The sequence below is a fragment of the Loxodonta africana genome, chromosome 3, assembly GCF_030014295.1.
Source record: "Loxodonta africana isolate mLoxAfr1 chromosome 3, mLoxAfr1.hap2, whole genome shotgun sequence".
NCBI lineage: Eukaryota > Metazoa > Chordata > Mammalia > Proboscidea > Elephantidae > Loxodonta > Loxodonta africana.
This window is the reverse complement of record NC_087344.1, coordinates 53,368,928-53,385,399: the sequence shown is the minus strand read 5'-3', so window position 1 is coordinate 53,385,399 and position 16,472 is coordinate 53,368,928. Positions and strand designations below refer to the sequence as shown.

At 51.8% G+C, this 16,472-nt stretch overlaps 1 protein-coding gene across 2 annotated transcripts in view; it reads right to left on the bottom strand.

Annotated features, from left to right (window-relative positions):
* Positions 1-1,324: 1,324 nt before the first annotated feature.
* The window catches only part of PAX7 (paired box 7), a 117,648-nt gene continuing 102,500 nt past the window's right edge, over positions 1,325-16,472 (bottom strand). For both annotated transcript variants that reach the window (XM_003413438.4, XM_010593062.3), the window contains exons 8-9: positions 10,246-10,492; positions 1,325-1,718 (exon numbers count right to left, since the gene is read on the bottom strand). In XM_003413438.4, coding sequence (XP_003413486.1) covers positions 1,603-1,718; positions 10,246-10,492 — 363 coding nt within the window. In that variant the 3' untranslated portion in view covers positions 1,325-1,602. The remainder of the gene's footprint in view (positions 1,719-10,245; positions 10,493-16,472) is intronic.

Sequence of the window (16,472 nt, the reverse complement as noted above, 5' to 3'; positions counted from 1 at the left end):
TTGAGGAATTTCTTGTTGGCTGAGGGCAAGAGGCATAGGTTGAGCAAAGAGGTGGCCTCATGCACCTAGGTGGGGACAAGCAATTTGGTCCAATGGATACAGTGCTTGTGTCTCTCATCACAAGTGCCTTTACCCAGCAGCACTTGATAAAGGTGGTCCAAGGGTAGATTATAATGGTGATGATGGTGAAGATGAATATAATTTTGATAAACAGGCGAAGATGGTGATAAGCTCCAGGGAGGAGTAATCAGGGGCTTGAACCATCCCCAAAGGTCCTAGCTCCTAAACAGAATGGAGTTTGAGGAAGCCACTGGAGTGGTCAAGGAAGGTGCCTTTTCCCTCTTCTCTGGAACCTTTGGTGTCACCCTCTGCCCAGGGTGGTTGCTTGAAAAATGGTCACATCTGCCCCCGCCCAGCTGTGCTGGAGCTGGAGACAAAGGTCTCTGTCGAGAGAGGATTAGCATTGAAAGATTCCACTCTAGGAGGGGCAGAGACATGCGTCCCACCACAATGCCAAGGGGGATCAGTGGTCTTAACTGTGGGGCAAGCGGTCCTGCCTGGTCCAAGAACCTCTTCAAAGCTCTGAGAGAAGCTTTCTGCACCCCTAGTGGCTTAAAGGGGCCCACAGGAAGATGGAGGCCGACTTCTCAGAGGACTGGACAAGCAGAGTGGGTTCGGCCTCCACTGGAGTCTCTGTGAGAAATCGAAACTCCATGGATTGTGAATTTGAAGGCATGCAGCTGACGCTTCTGGCAACAAAGGTTTGCCACCCACAAACAAAGGGACTCCATTAAGAAAACCCCCTTCCAAGCCGCCTTATGCCTCTTGACTCTTAAGTCCTCAGAACTGGTTCCCTGCCCCCTCCCATCCCATCAATGAGAAAACCCAAGGGTTATGCAGGCTTCCCAAGGCCCCATGGGGGATGGGGCAAGGTTAGAACTTGGGATCCAATCTAGGAGTCCCCGCTTCCTGATGCCTGGATTGGTTTCTTATACTCTAGGGCTGGCCAATGGCTGACAAGCCCCGCCCCACATGTTCCCGCCCCCTGGTCAAGCACTTCCGTCTTCAGGTCTCCCAGCCTGGGCCCGCAGATATGTTGGGTGGGTCTTGAAGCCCCCGGGGTTACTGGGGGAGGCGTGAGTGCAACCCTGCTAACTCCACTGGGAGGTCCCCAGGGGCTTCCCCACACCTATGGCCAGATCACTCACTGCTGTCAAGTCCCCCGGGCTCCAGGGACCTTGTCTCTGGCACCATCATCTTCTGGATGCCCAAGGTGCATTATTCAGGGTGAGCTCCCAGTCTCTATGCCCAACATGACACAGAGGCCACAAAAGGATTTAACTGGTGGTGGAGCATTGCAGCCTGGTTAGCAACTCTACTGGGGAGAAAGTGGACAGACTCCAAGAGGTCATGCCGGGTCCCTAACCACAAGTGAATGGACAGACTGGCTGCACATCTCCAGAGGGCTGCCCATGAGAAGGGAATGGGACTCCTTTCCTGGCCTCCTGGGACCCCAGGGGAAAAAGGGACTGAAGTTGGGAGGCTTAGAGGTCAATAAGGGTGTGGCTGGGGCTTGGGCTGGGGCAAGTCGCCCCAGGGGCCTTAGTAGGCCTGGCCGGTTTCCACAGGCAGGAGTCCCAGCACCGCTGAGTGCTCCCCGAGCTTCATGCGACGCTGTGTGGAGAGGCTCACGTTTTTGGCCAGGTAATCAACGGCAGCTGAAAAAAAAAGAGAAACTGCTAGAAATGGTAGTTCTTTTTGCCTATTCTTCCATCCACCCCACATCCATATATCCATCCATCCGTCGTCCGTCCATCCATCCATCCATATATCCATCCATTCACCCATCCATCCATGTGTCAGTCGATCCATCCACCCGTCCACCCCTCCATCCGTCCATCCATCCATCTGTCCGTCCATCCCTCCGTCCGTCCGTCTATCCCTCCCTCCCTCCCTCCATCCTTCCATCCCTCCATCCATCATTTGTCCCTTCCTCCCTCCGTCCATCCATATCCATTCATCCATCCATTCGTCTCTTCATGAAGTTCCTTCTCTTACCTCTTATCCAATCATTCAGCAAATATTTAGTAAACACTTAGTATCTGCCCAGCTCTCTCATGGGTTCTGTAGGGAGCTACAGAAGGGTATTTCACATTGTTGGATGAAGAAAAATTCGTCTACCCTTCCAACAAGCCCTCTACATGTCTCCACTCTGGGGGACATCCAATGAGTCCCACTGAGCCTAGGTAATAATGAGGGCAGGATCCTTCTACTTTCTTTGGACTCTGAGCCCAGGTCATGGAAGACACAAAGCAAGATCCCTGGCTCAAAATGCAAAAGCAGCTTTTGCAGGTGAGCTGACAGGTCCAGAAAGAAGGAAGAATCAGGACCCTGACATACAGGGAGCTGAGATCTACAGCCCTAGTCAGTTCTGGTCACCTGAGGAGAGGGATCAGAGGGTATGTGTTCACCTGAGTGGCAAGCACTTGTGCGTGTGTATCAACAGTAGAAACAAGACTATTCATGTGGTAGTAAGGGGCACTCACATGAGCAATGCTTGCACACACGTGTGCATATGTGTGTGTGAGTAGTGTGCACCTGTGCAAGTAGACAAACAGTGGGAATGTCTGTGATTGTACAGGTACTGTATAGAGGTGAGTTCTCACCTGATCAGGGTGCATGCATATGTGTATGTGTGTGTGTGCAGGTGTGATCACTGGGCCTGCATGTACAGGTGTGTTGTCCTGACTCTAACTACTTGTGCCTGCCCGAGGCAACAGCAGAAATAAGCCCTGACCAAGTGATTTGATTGGCATGTGCCCAAGACCTCCTGAGGCACAGAGATGCTACCTCCTAAGCCGGATCTGCAGCTGAGGCCACACCATCCTCCTGGGACTCTGAGATGCAGAGGCAAGAGGAAGATGGAAATAGCACAGGCCTGGGGATCACGAGGCCTAGCCCAGCGCCTGCTCTGTCACCTGCCCACCGAGGGACCCTGCAATGCTCTACATGTTTCTCCAAGGTTGGAAGGTCCTGCCTAGGGTAGGTGGGTGGGGCCAGGAGGTGATAGGTGTGGCCAGAAGGTGAGGCCCAGTGAAGAGAGGTGAGCAGGACCAATAATTGAGCCATGGGACGTGCTTTTGCCTAGTGGTTCAAATGACCTAGGTCCAAATCCTGCCTCTGCCATTTATTAGCTGTGTGATTTGGGGCACAACACCTTGCCTCTCAAAGCCTGAGTTTCCTTGTCTGTAAAAACGGGATAAGAATACGACCTAAGTTGAAGAGTGGTTATAAGAATTAAATGAGATAAGTGGTCAGCACTGTGCCTGGCACACGGTGTGCTCAATAAATGTGGGCTAAAAAGCAGTGGGGTCCTAGGCCTGGGATTTAGTAAAAAATGTGATGCTTAATGGGAGCAAAGAGGTAAAGAACAAGAGAAGAGGTGGCTCAGGAGTCCCAGCTACCTCCTGCTTGAACAAATTAATTACTTTGCCTCTCTTGGTCTGTTTCTTCATCTGTAAAAGCAAAGCTGTCACTTTAAGGACTAAGGTAAGCTGACCCAAGCCATGATATTTTCAATTGCCTCGTATGGATGTGAAAAGCTGGACAATGAATAAGGAAGACTGAAGAAGAATGGATGCCTTTGAATTATGGTGTTGTCAAAGAATATTGAATATACCATGGACTGCCAGAAGAACTAACAAATCAGTCTTGGAAGTACAGCCAGAATGTTTCTTAGAAGGGAGGATGGCGAGACTTTGTCTTACATACTTTGAACATGTTATCAGGAGGCACCAGTCCCTGGAGAAGGATATCATGATTGATAAAGCAGAGGGTCAGCAAAAAAGAGGAAGACCCTCAAGGAGATGGACTGACACATTGGCTGCAACAGTGGGCTCAAACAGCAATGATTGTGAGGATGGTGCAGGACCCAGCAGTGTTTCGTTCTGTTGTACATAGTACTGCTATGAGTTAGAACCAACCTAACCGCACCTAACAACAACAACAGCAAAATGGGGAGAACAAATTCCAGCCTGCCTCAAGGGCTTCTGCGAGGATCCAATGAGATAATGTCTTTTAAGATGCTGGGCAGAGAGGGCTCGAGACATGGCCCCCTAGATTCCTAAAAGATGTGCAAATCCTCTGGATTCTCTTTGGGATATCTGGATCCTGAGCCCCTCAGCTTGCCAGGCACCACAGTGGGTGATAAGAGCCACATAATGCCTGCACAGGGCCTGAGCAGAGCCCCTGGGGTACTGCCAGCTTCCTTCTGAGGCCACACAGACTCTAGGTTCCCATTCAGTGGAGTGGGGGTCATGTGGCCAGGCTCTGCCCTGCCCTGGTTCTGCCCCTTATGCTGCGTAGAGGTAGGGGACAGCTCCCATGTGGCCTTAGGGGAACTCTACAGCTCTGGTCATACCACTTTCTGCTGCTTGGAGCCAGTCTTACCTGGGCTTCAGGTGGCCTTATTCTCAGAGTGAGAATAAGACTAGGAGGAGGAGGAGCTAACATTTACTAAGAGCTTGCTCTGTGCCAGTCCTGTTTGTCTAAGCACTTCATGTGGACTATCTCATGTAATTCTCAACAACTCTATGAGGTTGCAGTATTATTATCCCCATTTTACAGATGAAGAAACTGAGGCTCTGAGAGATTGTATACCTTGAAAGGCCACACAGCTCATAAATTGTGGAGCCAGGATTCAAACCCAAGCAGGCTGATGCCAGCGTCTAACCAGCCCCATGAGCCTCACCCTGCAGCTTCCTATAGACTATCCCCTCGTGTGTACACAGTACTTTAGAGTATACACCCCAGATCTTGCATTCGTCCCATTTTCCACTCTAGGAAATGTCAGTGACTTGTTCAAGGCATGTGGGAAAGCCACCAAATCAGATGACATTTCTCCTGTGTCCCAGAAGGCTGCTGCCTGCCCACTTATTCCACACCATGCTAACTCTGATCCCAACCTCTACGGATATGCCTGCGGGTATGGCTGAAAGAGCTGACTGAATAACAACGATGAAACCAACACAGTGAGATCCCTCATGTACTGAGCACTTACTATGTCCTGGGCAGACATTAAACCTGTTGCTGTCGAATAGATTCTAACTCATAGTGATCTTATAGGCAGACATTAGCTCACTGAATTCTTTCAACAGCCCCATGCTTTAGGTACTGTTGTTCCCATTTTACAAATGTGGAAACTGAGGCACAGAAAGATTGATGGCCCAGAATTATGCACAGCACAGGCGGTGGAAGAGCCTGAATGCATCCTACTTGTGCGTCTAACCCCTCTGTATGACTCCTCCTCCTCTTTCCCCCAGTGGAGCCTGTGGCCCAGCACATAGTAGGTGCTTATCCAAGCTCCATCAAGGTGGGCAAGGAAATGCAAGAAGCCAAACTTTACCAATGACCTAACCAACTTCAAGGGCACCCCACGAGTTTCGGAGCCTGCCCCTCCCTGGGGTCCAGCCAAGGGGTCTGTGAGGGCAGGGCTGTGACATTTCTCATTACAGCCTCTGTCAATGGCCCTTCCTGTCCTTCTGTCTCTCTGAGTCTCCCCTCCTCTGCCTTGAGCCCGCGCCTGGGCTCTAAACATTTCAAATTAGATTAATCGGGAGTTGGCAGGAGCTGTGGAGGCGATGCCAACCAGTAAACAAATCTCAGCCATCAGCGCCTCGTCAGCCCGCGGCCCCAGAGGAGGACCCTTCTAGACACAAATTCTTATTAGACTTGTCAGATCTATTAAAATTCTTTTCACACTTCTGCGTTCTATCAGCCCCATCATTAGTACGGCCCTGACCTCTGGGAACACCGGGGCCATATTAATCTGCCATGTGCCCCGTCCCTACCCGCCTGCTCCCACCCTATCCCCAGGGATGGGGAGAGATGGACAAATGGACAGATGGACAGACGGTGGCTGGGAGCAGGAAAAGAAGGTATGACAGGCCCTGGGAAGATGAGAGGCCCAAGGAAAGGAGATGGATTCAGCTGCTGAAGAGTTTGGTCCATGTGTACTCTCTACACACACCTGGAAGCATGGCCGTCTTAGAGCGGTGTGGCTAGGTACACGTCAGTGCATACCAGCGGGGTGACCTTGAACAGATAACCCCTCTGGGATCTCATTTCCACATCTGCCAAATGGGCCTAACCATGTACCCAGTGGCTGTGAGGATGAAAGACCTGACCCGTAGTAGATGCTCAATAAACTCACTCTTCCTTTATACACATACATTTTTGTGTTTATATCTTTGTAGTCATGTGTTGGGAACTGAATTGTGTCCCTCAAAATACGTGTTGAAATCCTAACCCCTGTGTCTGTAAATACGACCCTGTTTGGAAATAGAGGTTTTATTGTGTTGTGTTAATGGGTGTCATACCAGTGCAGGGTGGGTCTTAAACCTAATCCCTTCTGAGTTATAAAAAGATCAGAATAATCACAGAGGCACATGCAGAGGGGAAGATGCCAGATGATGACGGACACACGCAGAGATGCAGTTACAGACCCAGAAACTCCCAGGATTGCTGGCAGGTATTAGAAGCGGAAATAGACAAAGAAGGACCCCCTAGCAACAACTCCCTGAATTCGGACTCCTAACCTCTTAAACTGTGAGAAAATAAATTTCTGTTCCTTGAAGTCACCCACATGGGGTATTTTTTGTTGTTGTTACAGCAGCAGTAGGTAACTAAGACACCATGGATATACACACGTTATTGGCTACTCCCATACAAATAAATCTCTGCATGGATCTATCCATGAATAGGTGCAAGAGAGGCAGTGAATGTGAATCCACACACCAGTGGATCCAGGTGTGTATCATCACTGGGTGTGTTGTACAAGTCTGTGGTTGGGCCCAAAGAGAACTGGGTTTGAAGTTAGGAGACCTTGAGTGTACTATTCACCTACTGTGTGACCTTGGAAAACTTGCTTAGCCTCTCTGAGCCTTAGTTTTTGCATCTGTAACCTGGGGACAAATAATAACCCTATGGAGTGGTCCCTCTTTGTAACACGTGGGGTCGCCATGAGTCGGAATTGACTCGACAGTAGTGAGTTTCGTTTTGGCTTTGGGGTGGGGTTTTTGAGGACTGCAGGGAACGAGGAACGCGTGTTTTGCCCAGTGCACAGCACATCTATACACATGAGCTCTTAATAAGCAGTATCTTGAGGGGGCTGGAGAGGCCCAAGCACACGGACTCACTGTATGGGGACAGAGGTGAGCGTATGATGGTGGACCTGGGTATACACAGTGGTGGGCTGGGACATGTGGCTGTTGCACAGGGGCTGTGGGGGCCCCATCACAGATGTATTCAGTCACCCATTTACGTGGGCAGGTGGTCAGCGGGAACATGACATGCCCAGAATGCCAAAGGTGAGGCAGATGGTACAGTGAAACCTGTGAGAGCCGGAATTTGACAGAACTGCCTTGTTTTTCAGGTCTTTGGAAGGTTTCTGCCTTTAATAGGGTGCAGTCTTACCACTTTTCTATCGCTTGTTTTAGTGGAAAATATTTGACTTTCCTTCTCTGACAGGTTTCCGCTTTACACACGTTCTATCTTTCGCAGGTTTTACTATACAATGGAAGGGCTTTGAGATCTCTGGGTCCAATCCCTGGGCCTCCATTTCCCAGATGGGAAGACTGAGGCTCAGAAAGCCAAGGTGACTTGCCCACACTAATTGGTCACAGAGCAGTAAACCTCCCTCCTACCCGTCACAGCTTGCCCTGGGAGCCTCTGTGGCATGGGATGGCACCTGTGCTGGGGTTCCTGTGGGGTAAGGCTGGAGAATGTGGCCCAGGAAGAGCTCTGAGCTGTCCCAGGAGGAGTGGGGGGTGGGGAGCAGGGGTAGAGCAGGAGGGAGAGGGGAAGGAGGGAGGGAGGCGGGGAGGAGAAAATTGCTCCAGCTTTTCCCCGGCAAAGGGGAACAAACACCCCTTTCTCGCCTCCTGGGCCTTTCCCTTTTGATGCCCCCTCTCCTGCTGCCCCGTGTGCTGGCTTTGGGGTTAATTTTATTTCCGAATTGGGCAGGCACCCCTAGAACAGGGCACAGGGCTCCGGGTGTGACTAACGCCTGCCTCAGGCCCAGGGCTGCTGCTGCCGCCGGAGCTGCTCTCAAATCTTTATCAAGAGCATGTGTGTCCTGCTCCCCGCCTGGGAACATGGCCTGGGTCAGGGGGTCTCTCTGGGCCCCTCTGGAAACACTCCTGTGCACATGTGTGCACCCTGCACTCAAACATACATGCACACGTGTTATGTACATCCACACACTTGCTCCCTGTCCAAACACACTCACACACATTTGTTCACTAAGACACACCCTATGTACATGCCCAAATGCACACCTATACACACAGCCGCAGCTATGCATATGCTCAAACATACGCACCCCCATATTTACACATGTGCACACATACTATACATGTCCACGTACGCATGTACACCCGGATCCACACACAATCACACACACTCAAGCATGTGTATTTGCCCGAATCCACATCTGCACACATACACACAGCCACACATATTTGCACACCCACATACATCTACACACATGCACACATGTGTATTCTACATATCCACATCATGACATACCCACAGCACATACCCCAAACACACACAGCCAATACACGGACACACTCAACCGTATGTACACAATGACTGCACATGGAAACACACAATTGCATGTATTACAGCCACATATACTCACATGCTAGAGCATGTGTGCATGTGTGTATTTACACATACAACCCCATATACACATTGCATGCACACAATCTGCTCATTTACACTCACACGTGTGAATAGTCGTACACACCTATACCCACATGTGCCACCCACACATTCACACCTGTACCTATTCACCTGTACACAAGGATGCATACGCTAACACCTGTATGCTGAAATACTCCGACACAGTGCATGCACACAGGACACTCACAGACATGTACATACATGAACCATAACATTCCTAACACAGGTATTCACACTCACAGGTACACATGCATGCCTGCAAACACACGCATGCACAGGAAGGGGCCATCCTCACAGCTGGGAGGTGGAGGTCGGCACAGCTGGCCCTCATTTAGCCGTGGAGGCCAAGGCCATGGGAGGAGGAGTGGGGTGAGGAGGGGTCAGGAAGCTGAGGTCAGGGAGGCCAGGCCAGGGTGGCAGCTGAGGGAGAGGATGCCCTCGGGCTTGGAGGTCTGCCCCCTCAACACACACCCTTCTGATTAGTTTGACACCAGCAGGTGAGGCCTTTGGCAGGAGGGGAGTTGACCTGTAGGGTGACCTCAGGCTCCCGGTCCCGCCCTGGCCTGCCCTGCTGTTGGCCCCATCAGTGCCGGCCAGAAGTTGTGTTGGGGCCTGCCCTTTCCAGCCTTTGGTCTGAGCGTCTGCCATCCACACCTCCAGGCAAGGTGCACAGGGGGTGGTGGCTGAGTGGGCACATGACACTAGTTCAGAGTTTGAGGAAACAAGGCTGATAGGGTGTAGGGCTGAAAGGGACTCAAAGTGGGCTTGTCCCCGTGCCCACACATGTCAGAAAGAAGCAGGCTGTCTAACACCGTTCCATTCAGCAGGGCAACCACCGGCTGCGCGCTGCTCTTGAGCACTTGGAATATGGCCGGGGTAACTGAGGAACCAAAGTTTTACATTTAATTTACTTTTGAGTAATTTAAATTTAAAAACTGATAATCTAATTACTTAGTTATTAGAGAACTTTTAAATATGTTTGGAACACCTTGGGTATGGGAATCTACTTTTCATTTATATTTTTATGAAGTTTAAATACAGACCAAGTTATTCCCAATGAAAATTAGTATCCAACTTCAAACGCGCTGTAAGTGCAAAAGACACGCAGGATTTCAAACACTTGGTCCAAGACTGAAAATGTAAACTATCTCAATTTTGATATGGATGACATGTTGAAATAATATTTTGAAAATATTGGGGGGGCAGTTTTACTAACGTAAAAATCATTCCACTTGTTTCTTTTTACCTTTTAAAATGTAGCTTCTAGAACAATTTAGCTGCGTTTGTAGCTGGCATTATATTTCTACTGGACAGAGTTGCTCTAAGGAGTCTGGCCAGGTGATGATCTGGGTTTGAGACTCTTAGGTCAACTGTTCCTCCTTTCTGGGCCTCAGTTTCCAGGTCTGTGAAATGGGTACCCCCGCCCCACACCCCCTTGCAGCTCTCTAGAAATCAACCAGGAGACCCCTGGGTGGGGGCAGGGTGGGGCGGAGCACTCACTCTGGCCGTACTGGCCATACTGGTAGCCAGCCACGGGGTCCACGCTGTAGCCGGCGGTGCTGTAGGTGGGCGGGCAGTAGGACTGGGAGGTGGGCAGGCTGTCTCCTGGCTTGATGGAGTCGGCCCGCTGGCTGCAGCTGGCGGAGATGGAGGAGGCCGAGTCCAGGCCGCCGTGTAGCGGGGAGATGGAGAAGTCAGCCTGTGGCTGCGGCGGCACAGCGCTGGGGTTGCTCAGGATGCTCATCACCTGCGGGGGAGAGACCGTCAGGGCCAGGCAGGCAGGCAGGCAGGCCTGGGGGCTCGGAGGGCAGACCCTGCAGATAGGAGATTGCATGGCACTGATGTCAGGATGGCCCCTCACAGGCCTCTGCTGGGGTTGCTCCCTCCTGGTTTCCGTAGCATGGAGGCCTCAGTTTACCTGGTTTGCTTGCCCTTGTGGTTTCTCCTGGCTAGGTCCTGACCCATGGAACTCTAGGGGGGCAGTTGTTAGGTACCATCAAGTCAATTTTGACTCATAGTGATCCCATGTGACAGAGTAGTACTGCCTCATGGGGTTTTCTTGGCTGTAATCTTTGCAGGAGCGGATTGCCAGGTCTTTCTCCCATGGAGCCATTGGGTAGGTTCAAACTGCCAACCTTTCTGTTAGCAGCCAAGCGCTTAACCATTAAACCACCAGGGCTCATTCACCTCCATATCCCTAGGGTCAGCTCTAAGAGGTACCCGGCATCTGTTTACTAAATGAATGAATGAATGACTCTAAGCATGAGCAAATGAATGAACCAATTAGCCAATGGTGTCTCTTCTACCAGACAGGGAGCTTCCGAAGCACAGCAAACTAGGCCTCCTCCATCAGGCTGAGATGCCCTCATCCTCAACACAAAGGTTAGAGGACTCCAGGTCCATGGGGCTTTACCCCGCTTTCCTGCGCTAGGCTTGCTCTCAGCTTCTGTGGACCAAGCTTCTTGCCCCTACGGCACCAGGGTGTACAGCCAATGCTTTCAAAGAGTGTCACAGGGCCTTTCTGTGATCTTGTCTGCTCCCAGGTGTTCATAACCATTACCAGCTTCCCTATCTGGCCTGGTTCAGGAAAAGGGGAACTCAGTGGTGCTGCGCTTTGACTGGCAAGGGAGGCTCAGCTCTAGAAACTCAGCTTAAAGAGCCTGGTGCCAGTCCATTTGTGTGTTCACTTATTCAGTCAACAAACATGCATTGATGGTGACTCTGGCCCTGGGACTGCAGAGGAGAAAGAGTCACAGTCCCTGCCCTCAGAGCAATGGTCTGAGGGGAAGATGAGGCAATGGCAACAGACCAATAAAACATGGAGTGAGGAGGGGTGTGATGGAGGGAGCTCAGGGGCTTCAGGAGCCCAGAGGAGGGCACCCAACCAGGTTGGCAGTCCAGGAAGGCTTCTGGAGGAGGTGACTCCAGAAGAGAGTGGGGTGAGGTGGTGTAGCAACAGCAGTTCCTAGAATGTCAGGGAGCATGGATCTCCTGGTGAGTCCACAGGGGAGGAAGGAGAGAGCAGGAGGAAGAGGCAGGTCCTGCCTGCCCTTGCTGGCCTGACCTGCTGGGCTCAGGACCCCAGTGACCTCCCTGGTGATGCTACATCTTATGGGAGGGTGGCCCTGAGTGCCAGGTGAGTACAGCTTTGCTGATAATCTGCCCTGCACTGTGCTAAGGAATCACATTGCAATCCATGCAGTGTTCCTCAATTTCCCCCCTGCCTCCTGGGGAGAAGGCACTCCATGGGCTTTTGAGCAAGGTCCCTGGGTGGCACAAGCAGTTTGTGATTGGCTGCTAACCTAAAGGTTGGCAGTTCGAACCCACCCAGTGGCGCTGCAAAAGAAAGGCCTGGCTACCTGTTTTCATAAAGATTACAGCCAAGAAGACCCTATGGAGCCATTCTACTCTGTAACACATGGGGTCACCATGGGTTGGAATTGACCTGACAGCAATGTTGTGTTTTGTTTGTTTTTTCCTTTTGGTTTGGAACTTTGAGCGATTATCTTTTTACCAACTAGACACCTTCTGAAAATTTTTATCTTCCCGCTTCTGAATGGTCCTTGCCATAGGCATTGTGGAATGGCCAGGTCAAGGGCATGGACTGTGGAATGGGGTCAAGGCCCTGGACTCTGGCCACGGGTAGATGCTGAGCTCTGCCACTGACCTGCTGTGTAACCTTGGGAGTCTCCCTTGACTTTTCTGAGCCCCAGTCCCAAGGAAGAGAAATGATGATGGTACCTAGCTCAGAGCAGGGCTGGAAGGATGAGGTGAGATGGGCCAGTGCTTTGCACCGAGTCTTGTGCCTAGTAAGTACTCAGGAAATAGCAGTGCTACTTCCCTAGTCCTGCCCCTTCTCCACTTCCTTCCCTTTCCTCTTAGCTGTTAACTCACGTGATCCAATTCAGTCCAGGGCCCTACAGAGATGTGTGAGGCAGAGCTATGATGCCCATTTCTCAGATGAAGAAACTAAGGCCCACAAAGGGCCATGGCTTCCCCAGATCTCCCAGTAGGTCTTTGAGAGAGCAGAGTCCAGTGCCCCTTGACCCTGACTTGGCTGCTAAATTCCAAGACTGACTCTCAGGATGAGTTTTAGGCATCTGATTCCTTCACAGGTTCTCACTCCAGGGACCAGCAGAAGTTTGATTCCTGGGCAGCTGCTGGTGGAGGGTGAGTGGAGGTGGGATCCCTCTCCCTGGGGGGCTTAGGCTGCTGAGGTCTCACAGCTGGCTCCTCTGGAAAGCCTTGAGTAAAGTCTCCCCAATTCCTTCCCTCACTGCTCCCGAACTCACTCCCCTCAGCCCTAGGGTCACCCTCCTCTATCCTTTCACCCCCCTGCCCCTCCCAGAGCCAGAATCAAGGACATAGGCCCTGCCAGGACTTTGACTGGCTGGTCTTTTCACTGCAGCTGGTGGGATTTAGGTTGGTCTGAATGGTGTATCAACCCCATTAAGATGGCAAGGACAGGCAGGAGCAGGCTTGTGAGGAGGAGGGAGAAAGTCTACCAGGGAGGCAGGAAGCCGGCTGGGTGACATCTGGACTGGGCAATAGTGCTTTCTTAGGGAGCAGGGAGCAGAGGTCTCCAAAACTCCCTCTGTGTGAATGCACTTCAGAGGCCTTTGTCATGGTAGGGTCAGCGGTATGGATGCAGGGACAGGGACGGTGGTGGGAGAGAAAGTAAGGAGGGGGATGCTAGTGCTTGTTGCTTCCGGACTGTCAGGCCTGGAAGGGGATCTGCAGAATCTGATTCTGTTCCAGGGGTTAGGAGACCTGGATTTTTTTTCCATCGGAGACACATCTGGGATATGGCAGGCAGCCCATCAGGCTCTCAATCTAGAAATCTCCACCTAAATTAAGAAGGTCATCCACCATCCCCTACACAAACACTAACCCTGCTCTCCCTTCAAAGAAGGCTTGGGTTCTAAGGTCAGATTTAGGGACACAGGGAAAACACACAGACCCCATTTCCCTCCCTTCTGAAGGCCACGTGGATAGGGGAGACTCTTGGTGGCGGTTGTCAGCTCTGGTGAGATCCTACTTTGAACCTTCCCTCTGGCACATCACATGGATGCCAGGCCCAGGAGGCACAGATGGGTGGGAGAAACTGAGGCCAAGATGCTTGGGTGATTAGGGAAAGGATGAGGGTGCTTTGGAAGGGACAGATGGGTAGGGGGTAATGTGGGAGGCAATTAGGGAAAGGAAAAGGTGCTTTGGGACGGGACTGTGCACAGACCCAGTATTCAGTCTGTAAGAAGACAGAGCTCTACACAGAGCCGCTGCCAGATCTGACCCCACCACTCCCAGAGTTATTGATGGCTCCTCAGTACCTTCCGGATTAACGCGGCAAAGGCTTCTCATTGTCTGACCTCTGCCTACCTGCCCAAGTACCTCCCAGCCTCACACTTTACGTCCCAGCGGTGCCAAACAATGTGTTATTTCCTCAAGACATTCTTCATCCATTCATTTATTCAACAAATATTTCATGGAGAGACCTCTATGTGCCAGGCCGAGGATACCACTAGATTGTAAGCTCTTTGAAGACAATATGGACTGTGTGTCAACCATCTTTGTAGCCTGAACACTTACTTTGTGCCTGCTACATCGAATTAGTTCAGAAAAGCCTTGGTGAATACATGCATATTCCTTTAACAAATGTTCATGGGGCCCCTACTCTGGGCTAGACACTGCCAGACACTGATGACACAGAGATGAATAACACCAAGCTCATGCCCTCCTGGAGCAGTCAGACTAGTGAAGGAGGTGCTATGGGATGGGGCTGGCAACAAACAAGTGAGCAAATAAATGATGTAATTTCCAATACTGGTAAGTGCTATGAAGGAAAATTAAGGGGGTAAGTGGGTGAGTCAGGTAAGACTTCCCCAAAGAGATGATGTCCAGCAGGACCAAGAAGAACCAGCTAGGGGAAGATGTGGCCGAAGAGCATTCCAGACAGAGGAATCAGCAAGTGCAAAGGCCCTGAGGTGGGAACATGCCTAGCAGGTTTAAGAAATAACAAGAAGGCTAATGCGGACAGTGAAAATCCTGGGAGCTGCAAGGCCTCCTAGAGCCCTTTGTTGGAAGGGGCTTGTGTGGTACCCAGTGGCTCAGGGGGCCTTGGACCCTGAGCCATTAACAGACAGTTCAGAAACTGCTCGGGCCAGGGAGCTTTCCTATAATGGGATTTGCTCAATGGGATTTGCCCTGGAACATCAAATCAAATCCACATCTGGGGTAGGTGTGAATGGGGGATGTGCAGCATATGCTGACTCTCTCCCACAGTCCTGGAGGCCTGTGGATCAAAGGGCCTCCACTTTATCCAGCCCCCTATCTCCAGGCAGGGCAGCTTTCAAGCAAAGGAGATGGGACCCAGGCAAACAGAGGTAGGAGGGGAAAGCGCTTATTGAGAGAAGACCACAGGCCCTGAGCTATACACTGGTCATCTCATTGAATGCTCAGGCAATGGGCTATTATTATCCCCATTCTGCAGATGGGGACATTGAGGCACAGGGAAGTGAAAAAGCTCACCCAAGGTCACATAGAGCTGGAATTTGAACCCAGGTTTCCCTGACTCCTAGCCGTGCTCCTTCCCCAACAACAAGCTGGACTGGAGAGCTTGGAGCAAGAGGCTCTTTGCAACCCTAAGGTGGAGCGCCCCACCACTGGCCTGTGGCCTGGGACCTCTGGGAGTCTGGCTTCACCTAGGAAGCAGGAAACTCTTGCCCAGGGTTGGGGGCCCAGCTGAGGTCTGGGGCCTACAAACTTTTGAACTTGAGGAAGTCCTGGCCTGTTGCGGTCATCCACCTCCTCCAAGAATGCTAAGGCCTCTCCCCCGGTGGGTTTTACTTTTTTCCCGGTGACCTTGCTTTCACTAATGTATTACTTCTTGGTACGTTACCGTTACTAACTCAAAATCAATACCGACCTCCACATCTGTAAGGTTTTATCTGAAGGCAAATCTCCGGGCTGTCCGTCAGCCTGACTGACAGCCGTCCCTTCCTCTCTTTTCCTGCCCTCCAACCACCGCCCTTGCCCCCGCCCGGCCCCCAGCCCCTTCCTCTCCCTCTGCTCCAAATCAGTCCCAGCCTGGGCCAGACTAAATCAATAAGGGCCGGCCGCACCCTCCTTTCCGCCCGCTGGGGAGACGCTGGCTGGTTTCAGGGCGGGGGCAGGGAAGCCGGGTGCCAGCCCCACTTCCACAGCCTCTGCTCGCCGCCCCCTCCCCCGGGACGCGCGCCGGCGCGCTCCCCTACTTTAAAAGAAGGGGATGGGAAAAATGTAATTAATTCCCTCCGTTCCTGAGCTGGCCCCGAGGGCCTGGGTCTGAGGAGGCTGAGCTGTGAGATCTGCACCCTCTGTGATAACCGAACGTGGCTTTGGGAGCGCGGCTGCAATTAGGAGGGGCAATCGCCATCATCGGGCTCCGTGGTGGGGTTGCGGTGGGTGGGTGGGGGCGCGACAGGGTGCAGAGGGGAGAGGGAGCCACAGCAGCCGGAGATGAGTGATGTCTGGAGATGGGATAGAGGCTGGAATCAGCCCAAGGACAGGGACCAGGGGACCGGTTAGGGGGCTCCACTAGCATTGCCAGAGGGAACCCTGAGATTCCAGGAGGAGCGGTGGATTCGCAAGGACACTGGACAGTCAGGGCTCAGGGGGGGCTTCCATAGAGCAGCGACTGGAGGGCAAGAATATCTGTGTTAGCATCACTACCTGTCACCCTAGGCAATATC